Source organism: Lottia gigantea, assembly GCF_000327385.1.
Source record: "Lottia gigantea unplaced genomic scaffold LOTGIsca_2, whole genome shotgun sequence".
NCBI lineage: Eukaryota > Metazoa > Mollusca > Gastropoda > Lottiidae > Lottia > Lottia gigantea.
Window position 1 is genome coordinate 1459377 of NW_008708400.1, and position 16563 is coordinate 1475939.

General features: G+C 33.9%; 2 protein-coding genes across 2 annotated transcripts; both read left to right on the forward strand.

The window, feature by feature from the left end:
- Positions 1 to 6158: 6158 nt before the first annotated feature.
- LOTGIDRAFT_152680 (hypothetical protein) lies at positions 6159 to 9196 on the forward strand (the record flags this gene model as incomplete). The annotated part of the gene is made up of 5 exons (XM_009053203.1): positions 6159 to 6318; positions 6584 to 6907; positions 7696 to 7799; positions 8046 to 8208; positions 9087 to 9196. The coding sequence occupies 5 exons, from the start codon at positions 6159 to 6161 to the stop codon at positions 9194 to 9196; spliced, it is 861 nt and encodes a 286-aa protein (XP_009051451.1).
- A 2781-nt stretch (positions 9197 to 11977) lies between these two features.
- Positions 11978 to 15625, forward strand: LOTGIDRAFT_152681 (hypothetical protein; the record flags this gene model as incomplete). The annotated part of the gene is made up of 5 exons (XM_009053204.1): positions 11978 to 12137; positions 13566 to 13889; positions 14112 to 14215; positions 14800 to 14962; positions 15516 to 15625. The coding sequence occupies 5 exons, from the start codon at positions 11978 to 11980 to the stop codon at positions 15623 to 15625; spliced, it is 861 nt and encodes a 286-aa protein (XP_009051452.1).
- Positions 15626 to 16563: the final 938 nt, after the last annotated feature.

Below are 16563 nucleotides of genomic sequence, written 5' to 3' on the forward strand. Positions count from 1 at the left end.
CTCGATAGATCGTCAAGAAGGTACAGATGAAGACATAAGAGCACGTCGCTCTTCACTATAAAGAAGAAATTGACAGAAAAAAAACTACTGAAGAAGAACACAGAATCAAGACTACAGAAGAAGAATCAGAAGAAACCATGGGAGCAACTCGCTCCTTACTCTGCGATATGGATTTTTCCGAAGCGATCACAATCCCCCAAGAAAAGAAGAAGGGGGAGAAAAGCAATATCTGAAATAAGTGACTTTGAGTACAAGGGCGAAAGCCAATACATGATCATCTAAAGCGCAATTCAGAAGACAAAGTTCGCATAACTAAATATATACATGTAGTATATAAGGAACAACTTATTGAGAATGTCGAATCCTACCCTACAGACTGAAGTATTAGTAGACAACCACTTTTTACGGTTTTCGATTCTGTGATCGGGCTATATCGTGTTCTGTTACCATACTTAACAACTTGCGACGTTGGGAACCTTGCTTCAAATGCATAGATCAAAATGTGCTAAAGTCTAAGAACTTAGGATTAATATTTTACTGGTGAATGCTCACTCTGTATCTAGCACTACAATAACAACGATTAAAAGTATTTCAAATGACTAAATTTGGCTAATGTTGGCAGCAGTTTGAATAGTGACAGGGTAGAGATTTAGTGATTGTATCAACAGAACGGAGTATAAAAATCGACATACCGGTCATTATCAGTAAATTACATTAATGATCTGAAAGTCTTTAAATGTCAATGATTGGGTGAGTTTAGGTCGGATAACTGATATAGATTTTGGTTCTAAGGTTCCAGTAAATCCGTCTTATCTATGTTGGAATTCCGTGAAATACAAATCAGCAATGTCTGGTAATGTGGTGCCAATGTTAAGCTGTAACATCATGATCTACTTGGTATACTTACTGAATGTCTGAATACAAAACGAATTTTAGTTACAAGATTTCTTTACTAACCACAACATTCCTATATCAGCTTAGATCTGTAAATGCGCTATTTTGTATTATTTTTTTCTGAAAAGATTTTGGTGTAAAACACGCTTTGTAATATTAGTAGCTTGTTTCTGAGGTATTCTTCTAAAAGAACTTTTTTAATGTACAAAAGATCTACATTACTGATCTAATGATTATTTAACAGAAAGAGTAAACTCTAAATGTGAAGGCTTAACTTTTCGTCTTGAATGATCTAGGGTGACGATTTTCTGTCTTTTTCTACACAGTGATTCTACACATAAGAGAGAAGGTTGCCTTGTGGGGTTTCACAAACATTGTCAAATGCGAAATATTTTCCGTGTCAGATGTATGACATCACAACAATCGAGTGTAAAAAGGTCATTTGAATCAGTACGGGAATGAAAGCATATCACAACATCCTTCAAACCTGTTCAAGAAAATATTATTCCATAGACAGTTATTAGCTTTGATGGTGACCCTTGAACTCGTGCTTGTACAAATACGACTATTGAGATGATTGATCTAGCTGGTATAATTAACTAGCACATTGCTGATTTCTTTTAACCAATTTGTTAGCCACAAAGAACATTGACAAATTTCATTGATCCCGTCTCCTTTACTCCCAGGGTTTTAATAAATTTTCTGCTTTATACAAAGGCAAATCTTTCATTGCTATTCCATAAAATTAACTAACGTTTGAAGCAAAACAGTGGAAAAAGAATATTTCCTATTTATCATTAAAATGTTCGTATTGTTTTTGTGTGTTAATCGACACATCCTGACACGATTCGAGCATTTCAATTTTTTGGAATGGGTTCATAAACTTAAATAGTATTGACTACTATTAGCATTTCATAGGGACTGCTCGTAGTTTTATAATGAATCGTTCCCCGATGCATTCAAATATCTTTGCCCTAATATTATTATATACAAGGTTTCATACTAAAACTTCCTTTCAAAGAAGAAAATGTCATCAGCGGGCAGGATGCAGTATATAAGCACATCAGCGATTTTACGTCACTGGTTTTCTCTTTGTTTCAGATCTATATCAAATATTTTACGTACAAAACTCTATTATCAATGTATAGAACGAAACTGATATCAAATCCTATTACTTTGGTCTAGAAATTTAATTCAATTCGGTATTATTAGAATAAATATCATTGAATAGAAATGCTTTTAGTTGTGAATTATTTGATAAAATACAATGTTATGAGAAAAGAAAAAGCTCTTAATCTATTATATGATAATTTTCTATATTATGAAAGTGAAAGTCTGTCAATTCAATCAGATATATATATTATCAAGTGAGACATATAATTTTACCACAAACCGACAGAATTACAATTCAGAATACAACCCAGGTTACAAGGCTTTATTATAGCTGTCAATGTCTAGAAAGACATCCAGTTATATACCTGTGGGGTGCCGAAACCCATCGAAAATTTATAAAACTATATGAAAAAAGTAGGCAAACATAGCTTACATTATTGTTAATTTATCAAGATATGTCTTTATGTCTTAAAAGTATAAGAAGTAACAGGGACGATATACTACTCAAAAACTCAGACGCTTGAATGTAAGATTGGTCGGAGAAAAGGTTAGAGAGTACCTTCGAACTTTTCAACGCAGTTCACTTCTGTACGTGAGGCTGGTTTGGGGATTCAGGGGATTGTTGTCGATCGGGTTTTTCTAGTTGCTAATGGTCAAAATGAATTAAGTTTTCTAGATATTGCAGTGAATATCCGTCTGATGTGTCTGATGTTTAACTCGTATGGCTTTTAAAACTCAAATGCGCAAATCAAATCCACGAGGCTGAAAATAGCGTTTGGATCAAAGGGACATAAACCAGTCTTATACACCCTCAGACTACAATCAAATTATCTTCCTTTTTCAATTGAAAAAATGGTTACAAAGCATCTTAAGGCCAGCCCAACAAACAACGAAAATTTAAGTTTAAAAGAAAAATATTTTTCAGTTTCCAGTCAATCACCCGACAAACACGTTCGTGGTCGATTGACCAAACTGACAACTTTTCGAGTAATTATCGTAAAAGTTGATTTTCCGAATACTTCCAGACTATTGACTTCGATCACTTAAAGCTTATAATTGCTTCTAAAGAAATATCCGTTCACTTCTTTGACAATTCTGTCTAAGTTAATGGAGGCTATATGTAAAATCAATTAAATGGCTTTATTAAGGAATGTTATTAAGGATTTAGTCTAAGTTTACTTGTATTTGACAAATTTGGCTTAAAGGTACTCTACGTACGTTTATCATAAAGAGCATTATTAGCAATGTGGACTCTCCGAAAGAGATGCCGAGCTGACAAATGCAGTCGTAAAGTGGATTCAGCTGGTCTGATGAGTAAAAACTAGAAAACTAAAAAAAGATTTTTATGGAAATTAAAGAATGTAATGCAAATGATTATAATGAACACCCCTCAACACACACATGCACCCCACACCCAAACACGTTTTTAAACATTAGTTCACATTAATAAATCCAAAAAGCTGCATCATAGTTCACACGTCATGGGATGAATAGACTGTTGGATTTTTTCCCATCGCAATTTTTAAGGCATTTGGAATCATACTAGGTTTTCATTAAATAAATTGATACGCAATTTGAAATGTTCTTTAAACTTATCTTGTATAATAGGCCTTTTAACATTGTAGCAACCCCTAGACATGGATTAATCCATTAATGTTATTAATGTCATTATTAATTGAGTATATGTGAGTTACTATCAATGACATATTGATGTATATTAATGTTCCATAATATCATTAAATGCCTAAAATGACTCTTATCCACCTAATATAATTTCATCGTAGTGATTTTTGCTACTCTATAGAAAATCTTGTAAGTCATGATCATACACATCCAAATGAAAGCTGACTTGAAACCGTATCAAAACAACATTCAATTTTCCTTCCATAATATTTATAATTTTTGCTTGTTCTGTAATAGAAAAAAAAAGTTCTTTTCGTAATTTTGTCAATGGTTTTTTGATTCCCCATATTATGATCTTTTCCGACGCGACCCTGAAACCTATACATTTCACAAAGGGTTCTCGCCTTGCTCCGACCTGCAATACCCGAAATCCAAAACAACATAATGACAAAACATTGATATAGCAGCTAATGAACTTTTTATGAAGTATATCAATCATAAGTGAGTAACTATTTCATGATGAAAAGTGGTATCTGGTGTCTAGACGAGTAAGCATAGAATGATTATGGCCGCAACCGGCTACCATAGTTTATAAATGGTAACAGTTTGACCATCAACTACCTCCACAAGCCAATGAATGATACGTACTCTTAACGTCTGTGACATTACATGTATTTATTTTTGATAACCTTTGAAATATCATAAAAAAGATTATCAATAGTTCAATAAATTATCTAACAGTTTTTAAAAATATATATTTAAAAATAATAAATCTTGATAGTTGATATTAACACACGTTTTGCTGATCATGCAATCAGCCCGAGAAAAATATAACTTCAAACTAATGTTCATATTATCATGTTTATAATCTCCACATTAAAATGATAAAAAATTGTAATCAGTCGAAAAGTGGACTTGAACCCTAGTTTATGCACAAATAGCCTACCGTGAAAGTTACGCTAGCCCTCAAGCAACCTATCGCATTAATGAATGGCAGCCATAGTATGCCGGAGCTATGCCAAAGTTGTTAAGTGATCGTATGATTTTTGTAGATCTAACGAGTGTTTGTAAACATAGTCAATAAAAATAAAACATCAGCAAGAAAATGTATTCAAAATGATAATAAAATGTATCATTGGAGAACAAATAGTCACGGTATAGCATAAGTACATAAGTGACAGATTTATCTCCCAAAGACTCTAAATTTATGGAACTCACTTGGTCGCAATATTACTATCACTTGACAAATCACTGCTAAATACCGGAAGTCAAGAGTCTCGCCCAAGAAGACACAACGTAATTCACCATTCATTACAGAGACAGATTCAGCTTTACAGAAAATGCCCAGGTTTGCCGAATGAGTCTAAAATCTAATATTAAAATGATAAAAAGATTGTCAAAAAAGTAGTCTGGAACTCTAGTTTATGTACAAAACGAAAAAAAAAATTTACGGGCAAACAATCTGTAATTGTACGAAAAATAGAAACATAATTTCAGAACGAAGTACTATATTGACCCGGACAACATCTTTCCATCAGTTCTAAGCTACATTATCACAATGGAGTGTTTACAACTGATCAATTTCATGATTCTGCAAAGCGCAACCTAGTCCTATTGATAGAAGTAAACATGAAACCGATATCCCATGAAAATGGAAACTGGCAATGTCATTATTTCGTAATTTATCATCAATTATACATACTAAATTTTGATAGGTAAATGTTATGGTTCATGAAAAGGTCAGACGTGATATCACGATGGTCAGATTGTATTAAAGATAATTCAGAAAAGAAACCTTACACTTATGCCTTGAACCTACGTGTAAGTTTGGCATATGCAATAGCAGATATTCCGTCTCTTTGATAAATACTTACCTATTCAAATCTAATATAATCTCATCAAAAGAAGAGAGTCAATCAACATGGAAACCGGACTACTTTCTATAAACTTCAGATTTACACGAACTCAAATCTAATTGTTTTGGTATTATTTAGAGTCCTTTCAGTTGCAGTTCCAAACATATTTATTACCACTCAATTCAAATGGAAAGTCTAGTTCATTGGTCTCCGGCCAAATTGACCAAGTTTGTAGATACGAGTTGCACCCCTTTGCCGGAATACATCTCTTCTAAGAAGGTTTCGGATCTAATTACAAATGAGAGAGTTAAAAACAAAGAAGAGAGCACGTTGTTTAACTCCAGTGGACACTTTCACTTGCATGTTTTGTACGAGCGATGTGGTTTGAATTACATTTTGCATTGTAAATTAGATTGGGAACTAAAGAACAAAAGAAAGAAACAAAGGAAATAAATTAGTCCTCACAGGTTTATATGTCAGATAAAACTCTTTCCCTGGTGATGCAGGATTTGAAATATCATACAAACACTCTGTAGTAATTTATCCACTACATGTGAACTAAGAGCGGCATATTTCGGACTAGTAATTATTATGCGTGTCACAGTACATGATAACAACTCTGTTGAATATATTATTAATATAATTTAATCTTGGCCAAATTTAGAGTACACAATGTCGGTAGTAGAAGTTAAAGATGCTTGTGGTAAAACCTACAAATACATCGAACATAATGGTTTTAAATTTGTTAATTTGAATATTGAGAGTGTCAGGAATTATGAGAGTTTTAAACTAAGGGAAAGTGATACCTTGATTTGTGCCTATAGTAAATCTGGTAAGGCTATTTTTTTTATGTGAACGTATGAAATCATTGCTGCACATCAAATCTTGACCCTGCACGCTGCAGTGCCGATAAATCTCGGCTAGTTGAAGTATTACGATCTATTATCTAAAATATTAGCTAGAATTGAAGTTGCCTCTATTTGCGGATAACATTTATTATTGATATCCAGTAACATCAGAAAGTTTGCTGTTCAGAATGTTCAGATGGTCAGATGTGTTTAAATTTTGCGTCTATTGCGAAATAAATTTGCTTTCAGGAACTCATTGGATATGGGAAATATGTCGAATGTTACTGGCCGGAACAACTGATTTGAAAATCATTGACAAGGAGACTCAGATGATAGAACTATCGGACCACAAAGATATAGAGAACCAGCCATCTCCAAGACTCATCAATACTCATGTTAACTACGATCTGCTACCAAATGATTTCTGGAAGTACAAAAATAGGATTGTGTACTTAAGAAGAAATCCGAAAGATCTGGCAGTATCGTTTTACAACCATGCTGTGAAAATTAAGAATGCGTATGGTTATGATGGAGAGTGGAAGGATTTCCTTGAGCTATTTATAGATGGTAAAAGTACGTTCAGTTATAGTATTTTTAATTCAAAATACTCGAAATTACATATTCTTTTACTGAAGATGTTTGTCATCTTTACAGATGTTACTACGGTTAAAACAAATGTACCACCAAACATACACTCAATGTCATAAAATCTAAATCATCATTGTGTCATCAAATATATCAAACTGATGACATAAAACTAATGCGATCATCGAATATATATCATATATTTTTAAACTCATATCATCAATATTAAAATCAGCAATACACCCAATAACATAAAACTAATGTCATCAAATATACACCCAAAGTCAAAGAATAATGTCACTAAAGTGTTATAATATATACAGAATATGTCATAAAACTAATGTTATCCAATGTGTCATCAAATATACACCTAGTGTAATAGAATCAATATCCTCCAATGTGTCATCAAATATACACCAAATGCAATAAAAATAATAACCGCCAATGTGTCATCAAATATACACCCAATGCCATAAAATTCATAACCTCCAATGTGTCATCAAAGATACACCCAATGCAATACAAATAATAACCTCCAATGTGTCATCAAATATGCACCCAATGTCAAAAAACTATTGTCATCAATGAGTCATCAAATATACACCCAATGTCATAAAACTATTGTCATCAATGAGTCATCAAATATACACCCAATGTCAGGTCTTCAAGTATTCACAGTATTGTAATAAAGCAATTGTCATTTGATGTGCCATACACCCAATGTATTAAAGCTTATGATATCAAACGAAACCTTTCTTTAATCATTTTACTTTTAGCTGATAATGGTTCATGGTTTGAGTATGTACTGCAATGGGAAAGAGTAATAGAGAATTCAACTGATGTAGAGATTCTAGATGTTACATTTGAGGATTTGAAACAGGTAAATGTTGACATGGTCATAGGCAAAACATGCGATTAATCTGTACTTGATGGCAACTAGTTACTTTTGCAGAAATTTGGAATATTACAACATATGAAGGGGAACAGAAAATTCTTAAAAATTATAAGAGATCTATAAATGACTATCAATTTTTTGTCTCAAACTGAAGGGCAAGTGATGTAGTGAGTGACAGCAATAGATGGTATTTCTTTGTTTTTTTTCTTTAGGTTATATTTTCTTTTGTAGAATCCCGTGCAAGAAATCCATCGACTCTGTAAGTTTTTTGATTTATCGTTAACTGATGAATTCATTAGAGAAGTAAAAGACCATTGTGAGTTTAAAAAGTTAAAAGAGAGAAAAGGGTATTTTTTAACTACACCTGATGGAGAATCGTCACTATATAGAAAGGGTAGGCCGCAATCCTTTTTGTATTTTCTTATGTTTTGGATTTGGTATGATCGAGACAACACGTTATAGTATCCTTTTTAAGTAAATCATCGGGTCTTTTGTGGTCGAGTTCGAACCTCATTTCGAGATTGTGCGACCGTTAATGGTTGCAGATAGCTCAGGTTAAAATTTTGATACATAGTAGGCTAGTAACGTAGCTTTAATATTTCATGATAGCTTTAATAGTTCATGATAGCTTTAATATTGCATATATAAGTTTTACGTCATACTGTTCTGTTTAGCCTGCTCTTTTTAGATTCCCAACTGTCGTGGGATCTCTAACGTGCACAGCCTGTAGTACACGGGTCTTGGTTTTTTGTCCCATCCAAACCACTAGATGCTCTTCCCATGTCAGCCCCTCATCACTGATACGAGGAAGGTATTATCTTGACCTTTGCCGGGATTGAACCACGGACGTCTAACTCACTGAGCGACCGCTTCCATTTCCATATTTTATGAAAAATAGTAGATTTGATATTTCAAATGTTTAAATTCTCAAATATTTAGGATACCATGAATACTTTATTATAAAGTTCGTAAAAGTTTCGTGGTAGCTCTAACATATCACGATAACTTCAATTTCAGGAAGTGTTAATAATAGCAGTACAGCTTTAAATATTCATATGAGTTATCGTGGACTGTTTCACGGTAGCTCTATGTCTCTATATTTCTTGAGATAAAAGTCTTTAGATTTCATATTTGGTGATAGCTTTTATATCTATTTATCAAGTTACTTTAATATTTCATGATATCTTTAATATTCCATTGTAACTTTGATATTTTACGCTGTGTTTTGTCGTAATTAGTCCAATCTAATTAAAAATATATATATATTTGCAGGTGAGGTAGGAGATTGGAAAAACTGGTTTACAGTGGCACAAAATGAACTTTTTGATAGCATATACAAGAAGAGAATGATAGGATCCAAACTAGAGTTTAAATATCAATAGAGGAAGTCTTTTATTATGATCTATGTAACAACAACGTACAACAAAAAGTGTCCATAATAATCTCTATCCCCGTAAAATAAGTAAAAAAAGATCTTTTCTCAATATCTCGCAAGTCACGGTTTTATCGGTGACGTGTGTCATGGAATTATTCGTAAAATTTATCATGTCATTTTGGTAAAATATGTCATGGAATGACATATCTTGACAACGCCAATGATGGAATAGTCTATCACGAAAATATTGAGATATATGTCATGGAAATATTGGGAAAATATAACGTTTTCTGTTCTAGAAATAAAAATGAATTCAAGTGATCAGCTTCTCTCAGAGTGCAAGCAGTAGTTGAAAGTCCCTAATCCGCGATTCAGCCATTCGTATGGACTAACTGGGCCCTGCTTTAAGCAAGCAGTTACTTAAACCTCGAGTCTTCTTAAGTTGTCATACAATGTCATACAAATCAACGAACTTCTGACAAGATCTTTTGTGGTTTCCTTTCGTCACTATTTGGATTTTTTAAAATTTAGGGAGACCGTTTTATTGGAACGTTCACTTTCTTTTCGATCTAGTGTACCTTAGTCTCAAGGTAATGGTTCACCTAATCATATAAGTAATAATATTGGCAGCATATCGTCACAATTTGACGTTTGAAAATTACATTGACGATCTTTTTCTAGAAACTTCGTCATTTCGATAAGACCCGTAGCTAGACTTTATCGTTCGGAGGGGCAAGTAATATATCAGGAGGGGCAACGGTGTATGCTGCTTAGTTGCAGAAATGGGATTTGTCGATTGTCACGGGCCTGTTAAATAGTTTTTATATGATAACTTCTGCTGTCATTCTGCTCAAGGTTAGGTACTTCACATCACATCGATTTTTGAAAGACTATTAACGCTAGAGCATGCACAGACCGTATTTCCTGATATCGACCTTGTTGAAGAGAAGAACAATATTCAGGCAGGGTTGAAACCAGTATAATTGCAAAAATAGAAAGTGAAGTTTCTTGTTAGAGGTATATCTGAGATTTTTTATATTTCCTGTACTTTTGAAGGCTAACATATAATTTGAGGGCCCAAAATCAACACCAGAAATAAAACGGCAAAAAAGTGACGGTAAAAAAACAGACGAGGAAAAAGCCGTCATCAAGGATTCTAAGTCAGCAGTCCAATGATCCTCACTTGAATTTTGATAAGTCGAGGATTCAGTTCTCAGGGCAAGACGAAAAATGCGAAGTGCTAAGGTTCTGCTTTACATTTCTTAAGCTCCTGGAGCTTCTTATAGATAATAAGTTTGATTTTATTACAAATTGCGGATTACTGTATAATTTACTACAAAAAACTACAATCTCAGTAACATGCAGTAATGACAGTAATGATTGGTCGAGTTGCCTTTCTGGCGTTTTTATTTGAGGCACAACAATTGACACAGTGAAATAATCCCGAAATGGAAGTTTTGTGGCCTCGGCCTCTTCAACTAATGTTTCCATAAAAAGCCACTGCTCATAGATACTTCTAAATAATGAGATGATTCTACTTTCTAAAGTAAACATATTAATTACTAGAGTAACAGTGGTTTACTGAGGTTCAGAATAATGTTGAAAATTCTAAAATAATTCTGATTATATTAATAATGTTCAGTCCACTTCAAACAGCGTCTTGGTTGGTTAAACCAAATTAGACGATGTTCTTAAAATTAAAAAAAACTAACAAAATTTAAGACACGTGACAATACATAATACTGTTACTCATTTTATTAATATATTTTGGCATTTGGTCAAAATCTTCACCAATCTCAATCCATAGGTCAAATTGCCTTGTTTCATATATATTTCTCTATACTGAGCAATTTTCCAGCATCTACTTCTCAAAAATCTTTTTAAAGTTTATTAATGCTAGCTGGCTATGCAATGTATAGCCTCTCACCCAGTCTCTCTTTGTCTACACACAGCTGCGACGAAACATTGCCTGGAACGTTTTCTTCAAATCTTTGTAATACGTCAGTTCGGAACTATAAGTGCTCATGCGCGACACACTTATTCCCACAGGGGGGTGGCCATTTTTTCTGTTGTAAATATGTCGTTTGAAACTTGAAAATTGATATGTGCCCAAAAGTAGTTAACTCCCTGGATAGAACTTGGAAGAGTCGAAAATACAATGAAATTTCTGTGACTAATCCTCGTTCATTTGGCTTAACCTTTGCCACTGATCTTTAGTTTCTGTGAGTTGAACATCGACTTGGCCACGAAAGGTTGACACCTTGTCCGGTAAATTTGCAAGAGCAGACAACTTTGTCAGGTAATTGATTTTGATTGGCTGTGTAATTGAGCAAAGAATCGCAAGACAAAAATTACTCCACTCAAAGATCAAAATTTCATGAATAATAATTGGTTGTTTTATTATGTTAAATATAAATTATGCAGTAAACTCTAAATAAAGATTCACAAACTGGATGACATACTTTGTAATTGCAGCTCTGACGTATTTCATATACTAAAAACAGACTTTTGCGTCATTTGATCGAAACAATCGGAAACGTATTTCATTTGTTCATGGCGGCTTCCCCAATATGGGTAACTAGCTGCATTCTAGTCCCGAAGATGATACACGTTCATGTATGTCTGGATGTTAGAGACAATCAAATGCAAACACATATTCGGGGTCACTGAAACATATGCAAATGTTGACTTAGTAATTATTATGCACGTGACAATGCATGATACTTCATCATGTAACATATATTTTATTTATATAATCATATATTTTTTTCAAAATCTATTGTGCACAATGTCGTTGGTAGAAATTAAGGACGCTGGCGGTAAAACCATCAAATACATCGAACATCATGGTTTTAACTTTGTTACTAGGAATGTTGAAAGTGTCAAGAATTATGAGAATTTTAAGCTGAGGGAAAGTGATACATTGATTTGTGCCTATTGTAAATCTGGTAAGGACTTCATCTAGAAATGGTCAATTCAGTGGTCGAATAAGTTAGATTTTAAAGAAGGGATTCTCATCAACTGTTGCATAAGAGTTCATTTTACAAAAACGTACTATTTCAGTAATAATTAAGTCTACTAATTTTAACCAATCTTGCACGTTTTTTTTCTCGAAACTAACAGTGTGTATAGGACGTATAAGAAGCATGAAAAGTAACACTTTACTAGAAATAGCAGCGAAGGACAGACTTTATAACGAAATGCCACCAGAATTAAGGAACGCCCAAGGCTTGTCAAGAAAATGCAATACATGTCCCTTCATACTAGAAACTCGCTATTTTTCAATAAACTTTACTAAGAAACGATATTGACGTTATTAACATATGTAGTGATCTGAATAATTCTTTGTATTCAATTTTTTTTTTATTTGTTGATATATTTTTCCCAAATCAGTTATATTTTTCAATTGATTCATCGATATTTCTCTTATTCCACATTACCTACAGTCGAGATAATAAAAGATTTGAAAGTATTACTTATTAAGACACAATTTTGGTTATTTTCCAGAACTATAAACTTATAAGTTCCGTGCCTGTACTTTCGTAACATGGTTTGGTTTTCAATCCAATGTTACAAAATTTATTCCCATTCCTGGCGCATAGATATTGACTTGCCACAACTGTAGGCATAGCACCCTTTGTTGGTGCGTCCGATATCACCAGTTATCTAGCAAGTAAGGCCGGAGCACACGTGGCGATATTTTGGACTTAACGCTGCACGATTTTTTGATTGCCTCAAATTATCTAGTGCACAGTCAATGCGTCTGGGAGAGCTTTATGTAGAACTGTCCTTTTATGCTACTTATTTTTTTTCATTATCGTCCGCCCACTCACCTTCTTCAGGAATGAGAGATGAAGACAGTGAGTTTGCCATGTTGAAATAAGCACCTGCCATTGGTTGATCTTTAGGTTAGGTCACAACAAATCATCAAGAACATCCGAACACTACCCGACACGGTCAAACATAACAGATATCTCCTGATCACTCTCGATTTTTTTGTAGAGCTATCGTCGAATTTTTTGGCGTGTGCGCCGGCCTAAAGCAGAAGTTATCATTTTATCTATAATCAGATCAGAAGAAAAATCTAGACCGTTTAATTACAATTTGTTATTAAAGTATTTGTTCCACCCGAAGCCTGTATATTTGGGAGAATAAAACCCTCCCTTTCCCGAAACTTAATTTCAATAGAAAAGGGAAGGTAAATTACATCGCTCGACGCTCGAACGCAGCTTGCACTTGGCGGCTCTCCAGTATTTTAGCCCAACACATTTATAGAAGAGATTCTTTCCCTTTAAGTGGTGATATGAAATCCCAACAAATCTATGTGATGAGGTTATTTAGTACACATAACTTCTGCAAGCTAAATATGTTTTCAGGAACTCATTGGATATGGGAAATATGTCGAATGTTACTGGCCGGAACAACTGATTTGAAAATCATTGACAAGGAGACTCAGATGATAGAAATATCAGACCACAAAGATCTAGAGAACCAGCCATCTCCAAGACTCGTGAATACTCATGCTAGCTACGATCTTCTGCCAAATGATTTCTGGAGATACAAAAATAAGATTGTATATTTAAGACGAAATCCTAAAGATGTGGCTGTATCGTTCTACAACCATATCAGAAACGTAAAGACTGTGTTTGATTATGACGGAGAGTGGAAGGATTACCTTAAGTTATTTATAGATGGTAAAGGTGAGTGGTTGTAATTTGCATAAAGTCGGTTAATCTTCTATGATATTGGCCATTGGAAGGTTGCTTTAATATAATTTTCAAAATAACTATTTTATTAATCATGATCCTGTTCTACAGACATTTGCAGAATCAAAATTACAAACGTTATCAAGGTTATTTTGGATTTTGTGTTTCGTTTGGCGGTTCGTTTCTTTTATAATGATTCGTTGATTCTATGTGTAGTTATTAATGGTTCATGGTTTAAGTATGTACTGCAATGGGAAAGAGTAATAGAGAATTCAACTGATGTAGAGATTCTAGATGTTACATTTGAGGATTTTAAACGGGTAAGTGTTTACTTACAGCTTTGACTTTGAGATAAGCATATTCAATTAAGATAAACTTGATACCATGGAAATTGTCCAGCGCTGGAGTGAGCTGACATGACCCAGCGCCCAGTTTTTGGAATCGCTCGACGGTCCCACAAACCTTGTGCATACCCAAGAAGCCGTGACCTCAAAGCTTCATGAATTGATACAACTGTTATGGTAAACAGGCTCAGTCCCTCTAGACCTGTACAGGAACACAGGTGACAGAGTGGCGTGCGACAACCACAGGTACCTCACTTCTGAGTATATCTTGTGATTATGATGATGAGGAAGGGATAAAGGGTCACCTTTGTGTCTTTTATTTATCTTCAACCATATTGAAAGGTAAAAAATATCTGGCCGTGTCGACTATATATATATATATATATAGTCCCATTAATATATCCAGTTCAATATGAATATTAAAATGCATGAAAATCATAAAGGAGAAATTTACAAAAACACAAAATTCTTTAAAGATTTTAGTCTTCCCATTGTGTGTCACAGATGGTTTAGCACTGTTTTTGCAGTTATGTAAATTAAGGGTTCTTTTTCTTTTGTAGAATCCTTTGCAAGAAATCCATCGACTCTGTAAGTTTTTTGATTTATCGTTAACTGATGAATTTATTAGAGAAGTTAAAGACCATTGTGAGTTTAAAAAGCTAAAAGGAAGAAAGGGGCATTTGGTTACTACGCCCGATGGACAATCGTCTCTCTATCGGAAAGGTAGGCCCCACCTCGGAATAAAAGTTTGCACCCCCAATTGTACTCCCACTTTATTCTTAACAAATTTATATAAATGAAGCTTTGATATATCATAGAATTATTTTATGATTGCTATAATATTTCAGGGTACACCTGTAATATTTAACGATATATAGTGCTATATTTATATTCTATGATTGTTTTATGTAAGGTGCCAGATTTTATGATAAATTAAATGTTTTATGAAAACTGCGCTATTTCATAGTAGTTTTAATATTTCAAATTTCATGCCAGCCTTAATATTTCAAATTCCAAATCTAGACCAAAAATCAGTCAAAAATAATTTACGATAGTTTATTTACTTCAAAGTACCTTGAATATTTTACGATAGCTATATTTTTCATATAATAACTTTATGTCATAACAGCTTATTTGTCAGAAATAACACGAACACCTTCTTTTCAGGATTTTTCATAACATATCAGAATCAAGATCATTATATTGTGACCTCTTGTGCCAAACAAGCTAACCCGAATAAATTTGCAACTATACCCTATAAAATTATAATTTTCAGGTGAGGTGGGAGATTGGAAAAACTGGTTTACAGTGGCACAAAATGAACTTTTTGATAGCATATACAAGAAAAGAATGGTAGGATCCAAACTAGAGTTTAGATATGAATAGAGGAAGTCATTTATTGATGCAACAACGTACGACAAAACCTATCAATAATAATTTATATCCCTGTAAACTAAGTCATGGGAATAGTGTCCAAATTTTGGAATATTTATCAAATGTAAAGTTTGGTGATTTCTGATTTGTTCTTGAATATAAAATAAATATCATCTAATTGATAATCAATGTTTCGAAAGGATTAAACAGGACTGTTTGCGAATGAGATTTGCGAATGAGCCTTTACAGCACATTATTAAACATCTCATCTAGACGTCGAACTCCTAGGTCCACTAAATCCGCACTGATCAGCTTCTCTCAGATGTCGAACAAACAGTACTAGATAATCCAAAATAAAATTTCTCCCACCTATAAAACCCAGTAAAAAGCAAACAGTTTCTCAAAACTATAGTCGGGACTTTTGTTCTTTTCATATAGATAAAACTCGTTAATTCACCTCACAACGAACGACTGTCACGATCTTTTGTAGTTTTCATTCGTCAAATATACCTCGATTTACCCCCCTTAGAACACTTTGGACAAGTAAAGAACAATTTCATATAGCGTAGAATGCGGGGAATTTTAGATAATCTTTAGTTTCGTCACAACATTCGTCGCTGTCGCAAGAAGCGGTTTCATCATAACACGATTTGATTGGTTAACCCTAGGGTTAACCCTCGCTAACCTAAGGTCTCAGTAGCCCTGTGGTTCGCGCCCTTGCCTGGAAACTCGAAGTCCGGGGTTCGAGTCCCAATCGAAGCTTTTTTAAAAATTGTTTTTTTTTGTTGCTATAAGTCAAACACCGTTTGTTCTATCATTTTAAGTATACAAAAGAGGTCTGTGAAATCTAGAATGGCTTAAAACTAACTGAAACAAAATGGGACACATTAACCCCTTCGGAACCACTTGGGTATAAGTTGTTTCGGGTCCATTTAAACCTCCGTGTTATT